Below are 8418 nucleotides of genomic sequence, written 5' to 3' on the forward strand. Positions count from 1 at the left end.
TCGATTCCGTTTAGCATTGATCGTACTCGATGCTGCCTCTCGTAAATGTTGCGTCATAAATGAAGCCGAAAGATACAATCAATGTTTCACATTTACATTATAAAATGGTGATATTCATTTTTCTTAAAACTCTCTTTGTGCCGATAACCGATACAAAGGCGGTCCCCCGTATGTGTGCTGTCACTGTCAGGAATTCTTTTAGTATATACATCATATTGAATTTATGTTTCGAATTGCGTACGCGCATACATATGTTACGTATGTGACAGCTTTCTGTCTATATCGCTTGAAGTTTCGCTCGCTTCTACTTGAATAGGCAACGATCGAGCGGATCCGTGAAAGGCAAATACACAAAATATAGGTTACATATCGCTTCGTTGTGCTTTTATGCTTTTCGAACATGAGGTCGCAAATATCGAGCACTTTTTTAAGACACGGGCATCTGCCCATACGAGAGGTGAATTGTTATCGACGTCTCTTTCAGTCGCGTCCCGTCGAGTTCTTCGTCAAATCTTTTTTTCAGGACGATTGCTCGTACGTTTGGCAAGTTTCCGCTGCGAAGCGTTGCGAGTGGGTGAGGAACACCGAAGACTGCTTCGCAGACTCGGTGATTCAGTACACGGTGCTGTTGTTCTGCTATTTTAAATCCGAAGACGTGGCGTTGTTTGCCTGCGGCTTGGTTCTCTTGCTTCTATGGCTAGTCTATTTATTCTTAATCTTGGGGACTACGGCGGACAATTTGTAAGTAATTTGTAAGTTAAACTTTTACGCCTGGCATTCGTACTTAGGAATACATGCAGATTACTTCTAGTCTTTGAGAGAAAGTGACAATTATTTAAAATCCATAGCATACATTTTTTCCAAGTGTAAATTTTAATTGAACCTTCTGCATTAAAGATTATTTTAGCTGAATATACTTTCGCAATGAATAATCATAAACTTGGACATGCATATAAATTAGATGATTGTAAAATATCTATTTATATTTATAAATGAATGTAGAGGAAAAGAAAAAAGAGAGATACTATACAACGATATTGTGATCATTTGTCAAACAATGATCGATCACGACTGCGGCTTACAAGAACATGATATAAGAGCAAGTAACAATGAGATTGCACCTTTTCTTGGTAGCGAAATTGCGGACCTCGGCCAAGTTCGATCCCGATGAGAAAACGTGTTACTGTCTACAGAATATAGATGATTACATGAGTACAACGAATTTTGACTTCTGGCAACTAACCAAGCCAATAATCGAAAGATTCATGCTCTCCACTATTTCAACCGTCTGCGTTCTATAGAGCAGTTCCTTTCGAAATGATAAACGAAAGTTCGCCCGTCCCTTCCGGTTGTACAAATATCAGGGAAAATGGCAAATTGCCACGTAGAAGTGCATCCAATAACGGGATCCCGAAATGCCGGAAATCTTCCGGTCGCGCTTCTGTCGGTACTTACGTACCAATGTATTAACGAGAAATTTTTCCACTTGTCGGATAAATCGCCTTAAATAGCATGCAAAAGTAAAAATTGGCATGTATCGCGTGTAATACGGAATATAAGTTGTGAATTTATAACTCGCGATTTAACAGAAGTTTCACCCACGTTTGTATTCGATACCTCGCTGGCTCCCAACGCTGGCTCGATAATCATACAAATCCCTGGTACTTCGAAAGATCGTTAAGAACTTTCGTAACATTTATTTCGCCGCGTTTGTAATAGTAGAAACGCGACTGTGCTTATATCGCGGAGAGTTCGTCGGAGTTTAGCTTTGATCTGTGGCCAGTATAATGGCTGAAACTCGGTTAAGAGAGGAAACTTACTTTTCTGCGAGAAACACATTCTCAGCGCACAATGAAACAGCGGACGCTGGACATGTGTAAGCGATGTTAGTTTAGTAACGCGCGTCTCAAACAAACGTTATCCGAAAGTTTCTTCCCTCTCTCCCAGATCTGTACTTCTTTACGTATTTCTCATATTTTAAATGCTATTAATGGGATCATTACGTAATCAACGAATAAATCGTAAATTGACATCTCTTTAATCTTAACATTTCTTTTCAACGCGCCTTTAAAGTACTAAAATTAATTACAGCTTAAATACCGCAACACACGAGAGATACAGATAAATGTTGGAAATTAATCAATGCAACATTTTTATTTCAGTTTTTGTCCATCACTAGCGGTAATAGCCACTGTAATGCGTCTATCGGACAGCATAGCGGGAGTGACGATATTGGCATTCGGAAACGGTGCGCCTGACATCTTCACGTCCCTCGTGTCGAGAGGCGACGGAACGATAATAATGTTCACTGAATTAATCGGCGCGGGTGTCTTCGTAACCTCGATGATCGCCGGGTCCGTGGCGATAATTAAGCCTTTTAAAGTTTCGCTCAAATCCTTCATGAGGGACGCTTGTTTTTACATCACCTCCATATGCTGGATAACCTTCGTGGTATGGGACGATATGGTTCACCTCTGGGAGGCCGTAAGTACGTCCGCTATCTTTATTCAAATTCGATAGGGCGATATCGGTTTACTTTCTTCTGTGCCCATCCCCATATGCGACTCTGTATCTTCCTTTTTGACGTATATCTCTCATTTCATTCACAAGTATAATAAAAATAAAAAATTAATGTAATTTTCTTTTCATTTTTACTAGGCTGCAAACAGCGTAAAATTAGAACAAATAGTTATTATATATAAATCTCTATTTAGAGAAAAAGTGACGTCTTTTCTTTCTGACACTGTATTCCAAATATTATCGACTTTGTAAATTGTATCCTTGTATGATTAAACACGTCTGATTTTTTTTAATAACGATAAATATGTATCGGAAATAATTAACAGTGTAATATTTAACCCGTCAGTTCCCAAATGAATTGAAACCACAAATTTCTGTTTCCTCTTAGGAAATCTCATGTTTTGGAACCTAAGGAAACCAAATTTATAGGTTTTGAGTGTTTCAAAAAGTGGTAATGATAAAGTTTGGAAGGTTATTTTTCGCTTATGTATCGCTTTTATTCAGTGTTGACAACTTGTCTTAGAGTCACTAGTATCTAAACTGAACACTTAGAGCTATGTTATAGATTAGCAGTGTTATTTCGATGGTTTATAAGTCAAAAATATTGTGCTACCTGGAGGATGCATTGGGAGCTGGGAGCGGGTTAACGCTCATTTTATCATGCGGGAAAAGTATAAGAAACACGATTATATTCTAGAAAAATTACAGAAAAGTATTTTTATGCGTGCATTTCTTCCATCACTTTCTGTACGGAGTATTAAACAAATATTATTATTCGTACCTCAATGCTAATGTCGACTCTTTATGCTTCAATAGCCAAGCAGAATAAACGTAAAATAATCGCGACCTTTCTTTCTTTTGGTCTGCGCGATCGAATAAATTACAGACGGTTTGAAGCACTGGCAATTTCCGTCGACTCTAATCGATTAATCTTCACGAACTGTCGATAAAGGAGCAAATGGCAATATTTGCATTTTTACAGAATATGGTAAAAGTTTTTCACTGTTACTCCAATTAAGCACTTAAATGAGCAATTGAATACCGATCGAAATGATTAAGCTGCAATATTGGCTTTACCGTTGGACAAGAATAATTTCGATGGTATTTGATAATACCTATCGGTATTTCACACACCGGATCAGCGACACGTCACAACGAGCGAGAAAGTTTATCCGCGGGAAACCACATAAGTGGTTTCATTCCGGAATAACGATAATTCTTCAGCGAATTTAATTAAGCTACGCCACAATCTCACTCCTCCCCTCCCCCTTCTCCCACATACCCACCTGCTGGCTGGCTCGCAATCTGACTGTCGATGAATTTTTGCGGGGTTCCGAGAGGCAAGAAGTCCGTTTCGCAGGAAACGCGGGGATTATTGTTGCAATGCATAAAGCCCGTGGAAATAATTTTGCACTCGCACAAAGAGAGACTGTTATAAAGCGACGCGTATAAAACCATTAAATATCTTGATTCATTTCCCTCTTATATCGCGCTACGCGATAGCAAACAGGCAAACGGACAAAAACTCGATTTTACTCAGACGGACAGTCAAATTCTTCCGAGCAATGTCGATTAATACGGACTATGCGTATATAAATAAGCGCATTCTTTTTATAAGCAACAAAACAAAGAGCGAGTGGCGCGTACTAAAATTCAGTATGCGCATCCACTTATTGTTTTCTTCATTAAGAAATCTCAGAATGAATTCCGCCCTTAGTATTACTTCCTTCTCGTTCGTATATTAAAGGGAAAAGGAGTAATTAAAATCTTTTCTTCTAATGAAAAGGAAGATATATGGGACGCTGTTTGTGAGTTTTCCCTTTTCTTTTTCCCCCCTCTTTTTTTTACGTAATATCATACATGCAAGGTTATTCGCTATTGCGACAGTACGAGCAGGGGAATAACCTTGTGGGCCGAGCGACACTAATGCTTCTTAATGCTGATACATTTTAATTGCAGGCTTTATTCTGGTCTACGTACTGTTCATCGTGGCGGTCGTGATAATGCAGATGTACGACGCCAGGGAAGAGAGCCTGAAAAGTGCGTCGCTAGGCTTTTTGATTTACCGAGAAAGATCGCGAAAGTGTATTTGCTGTCCTATTTAAGAGTCTTGGGACGGTGAACGAAAACTTCGGGAATTCGTAACTTTTCTAAAGTACACGTTCGCTCTAATGATACTTCTCGACTCGTCACTGCGAGAGTCCGACCCGCGCGGGCAAGATACGTTCTTAAAATATCTCCATGCGATTCAGCGCGCGTTCACAGCGGAAACCATCGCTATCCTACGAGGGAATCTCTTCATAAGCGTTTGAATTCGCTGTAGAAATGCGGAAAAGATGACTCGTTCCTTATAGCCTAGAGAAAATTTTCACCCGTGTTAAATCTCGATTCCTTTATCCGGGAACATTCTTACGTACTTTCAGCTAGGATCCCGAGTGTACCTGATCCAGACGTTCTGCATACTTACTTGGCGAACAGGGACATAGACACCATACCCAAGATTCCCCCTAGAAGCCGACCTTTTGGCTTACGTGCCAAGCTAGGTACGGGCATCGTTTTTACGACTCGTCGCATACATCCACGTTTTCGATTTCTTTGCATTTTTCAATAGTTTCAACTTTCTCGAAACCACGCCATTTTTTCTCGCAAGTTGAATATTCGTACGATGCATCAATCCACTCGTGTATTACTCAAAACCACTATTTATCTTTGCATGATAATATATAATTTGTTACGACAGCTATTCGCTTCTTCGGTTGATCTTAAATATCACAAACTCGATTGATTTTTACTTCGAACTTTTCAATATGTTGATTTTAATGTTGTATGTGATTTTAATATTGATTTATATTAATATTAATTTATATTATAATATTGATTTTAATATGTTGATTTTAATAATTTTTGTGAATTTCTGTACATTTGGGTAAGCCAGATGTCGCCATTGCAGCGGAAAGAAACAGATCTATAATACGGGGCGATTCTGTCCGGTTGAGTTCGAAAATTAACGACTATGCTCTCGATCGACCGAAGGGTCTCTACAGGGAATTTTTGTACGATGTCAATCCGATTAGCAGGGAAGATTGGGAGACGTCGAGTGGGTTGTTCAAGGTTGTCTTAATTATACGTTCGCCTGTTATGTTCCTACTTCAGCTGTTTATACCGGTGGTGAACCCTACTGCCACGAAGAAGGGTTGGTCAAAGCTGCTGAATTGCTTCCAGTTGTCCGTGACGCCTACGATAGCGTTGTTTCTACTAAATGGTTAGTCTCAGTCATCTAGGTTGCTTGTAATCTTGTATTACAACAGTTATAAATTGTATATGTGTGCTAATAAGAAATTATTCAAGACAGTTTTGCTTGCTATTAAAAGATACAAGCTCTAAAAATTATCTCAACTTGACGGTAATTCTTTTCAATAATTCTATTTCCACGAAGGAAGAAAATATATCGCTCGACTATAGACAAAACTTATTTGTTTCATTATATACATTACATTACTCAAATTAAAAATCGCTGTCTTTAACAACTTACAAAAATACATTCAGAGGAAATATATCCATTTGGCATAATTTAATTTTTAACAATGCTATAAAAGTAAAATTTTCTAGAATGTTCAATTATAAAATAGATAGTTAATAATGCATAATCATTATATTGATACTCGTCGTATCGATATAGTTTTGGTCATTAACGCCCAACTTCAAATGTTTTTAACTGTTCCGTTGCAGTTTGGCACCAGACTATTGGCAAAGTGTCAGTGATACCGATATTTTTCGTCATCGGCATTGTGATTGGTATAATTGTATTTGCAATAACCCACGTTGATCGCATACCGAAATTTCATAATGTGAGTTTCCTTTCTATTTTACGCAAGCGAACGATGAGAATTTTGTACGCGCTCACGATATTGTTATATATGATAAAAAAAGAAACATATTTGATAGGCATTCTTTTTATTGTTGGTATGAGAGCACGCAACATCATCGATTGCAGGTCTTCGCATTCTTTGGATTCTTAGCTGCCATGTTGGTGGTTTATTTGGTGGCCAGGGAGGTCATGGCGGTACTTCAATGCATAGGATACGCATGCAGCATATCCGACGCAATGTTAGGCATCACTTTTCTTGCGTGGGGAAACAGTATCGGGGGTGAGTCGAGTGAGAAATGCTCCTGGAGAGATACTTGAGGATAGTACGTACGGTAACGAAAAACATGGTAGACGAGATAAAACCGTTTTGGATTGAATTTCCACACGCGGCGGGAAGATAACAGCGCAGCATCAAGTAGCGTGAATTTCGATATGTTTCAGCGATTGTCGAATAATAACCGTTACGGACACATCGCAGACTACGTATATAGTTACCCGAAATTTAAATATACAATTAATAAATTCACTAGTGATATCTCTGATATGATATCTATTAAAATATTTATATCCTTGTGAAAAGGATAACTAAACATAATTTACGGATATATACAACGTTTCATCTCTATAAAAAAAAAGAAAGTTTATATTCAAATTAAATTCTGATTCTCAATTTTTAAGCGCTAAAGAAGTCAATTCACATCTCAAGTCCGCAATGTTTTAACTAATTAATAATAATAATAACGATTTATTTGCTTAAGGCTGAATGTATCCGATATCAATTTGTCCAGGAAAGATCCCCGTGCTTATGTTAAGATACAAGCAAGGTAATTTGAAACTCTGTCCAGATCTCATATCGAATATCACCATCGCCAGACAGGGATTTCCGCGCATGGGTTATGCAGCTTGCTTTGGCGGACCGATGTTTAACACTCTACTGGGACTGGGGCTGACTTATGGCATCGCTGCCGCTACCGATCCCGAACAACAAACGAAGATCAGGATCAGCGATATGGCACCCGGTTGCATAGCTTTTCTCTTCTGCTCTCTGATAGCAACTATAATCTATCTGAACATTACAGGGGCTGTGGTGCGTCGCAGCTACGGTTATCTTTTATATTCCATCTATTTATCCTTTCTTCTCATACAATTCCTAAGCGAGTTGCATGTTATACATCCTCTCGGTACGGATCACAGACCCGACTGATTAATGCCGTATATTACACAAAGTACGGCATTTAGTGCTGTAATATTGTTTTATACAGCATTTATGCCATTATATATATGCAGATATAAATTGAAGAAACAATAAAAAAGTCCCTTCGAAATCAGTTGTGAAAAATCCTTTATCTTCGAGGCAGTATACTACGTACATAGAATAAAATGGGTACTTTGTTTTTTGTTTCAAAAAACTGATAGAATTATATAATGTCAATAAAGTAAAACGTCAATCAATGTAAATCAAATTGTGTTTTTGGTTCTTCAATTTCAGATTTATTATCTTTGATACGTTTAATAAATTCATTTTCTCTTTTTTCTACATTATTTATATAATTAAAACATATAATCTACCGTTTAAGTTACTTGTTTATCGGCAAAAACGAAATATTTTTCCAATTTAAATTTCATATTGTAATTTTAATTGATAATATGAGAGAGACAGAAAGAGAGAGAGAGAGAGAGAGAGAGAGAGAGAGAGAGANCTATAACATATTATTTATAGAAAAAAATGGAAAGTTTTCCGACAGAATTACAATGGATTCGTATAGATATCGAATCGTAATTTTTTAATTGAATTAGATAGATCAACATATAATACAAAAAAATACATATATTTCGATAAGATTTTATTCATTTAAATCAAGGCATGATTAAAAACGAAAGAAATAAATAATATCTATCTTGGCAAAAATATGTTTGATTGAAAATGTGTTAGATTATGATAAAATATTATAAGATTTGAATCTACTTCCAATATCTTTTATCGCCTTTTTAAGCAGAGTAAATATGGAGGGGAAGAAGCAGATACAATA

The 8418-nt window shown here is 37.4% G+C and overlaps 1 protein-coding gene across 1 annotated transcript; it reads left to right on the plus strand.

Annotated features, from left to right (window-relative positions):
- The first annotated feature begins 400 nt into the window (after positions 1–400).
- LOC106744837 (sodium/potassium/calcium exchanger 6, mitochondrial-like) lies at positions 401–7592 on the plus strand. The gene is made up of 9 exons (XM_014619883.1): positions 401–457; positions 524–741; positions 2163–2488; positions 4480–4560; positions 4944–5063; positions 5456–5782; positions 6250–6368; positions 6515–6668; positions 7234–7592. The coding sequence occupies exons 1-9, from the start codon at positions 401–403 to the stop codon at positions 7590–7592; spliced, it is 1761 nt and encodes a 586-aa protein (XP_014475369.1).
- Positions 7593–8418: the final 826 nt, after the last annotated feature.

The sequence above is a fragment of the Dinoponera quadriceps genome, unplaced genomic scaffold, assembly GCF_001313825.1.
Source record: "Dinoponera quadriceps isolate SergipeBrazil2010 unplaced genomic scaffold, ASM131382v1 scaffold1308, whole genome shotgun sequence".
In the NCBI taxonomy this organism is placed as follows: Eukaryota; Metazoa; Arthropoda; class Insecta; order Hymenoptera; family Formicidae; genus Dinoponera; species Dinoponera quadriceps.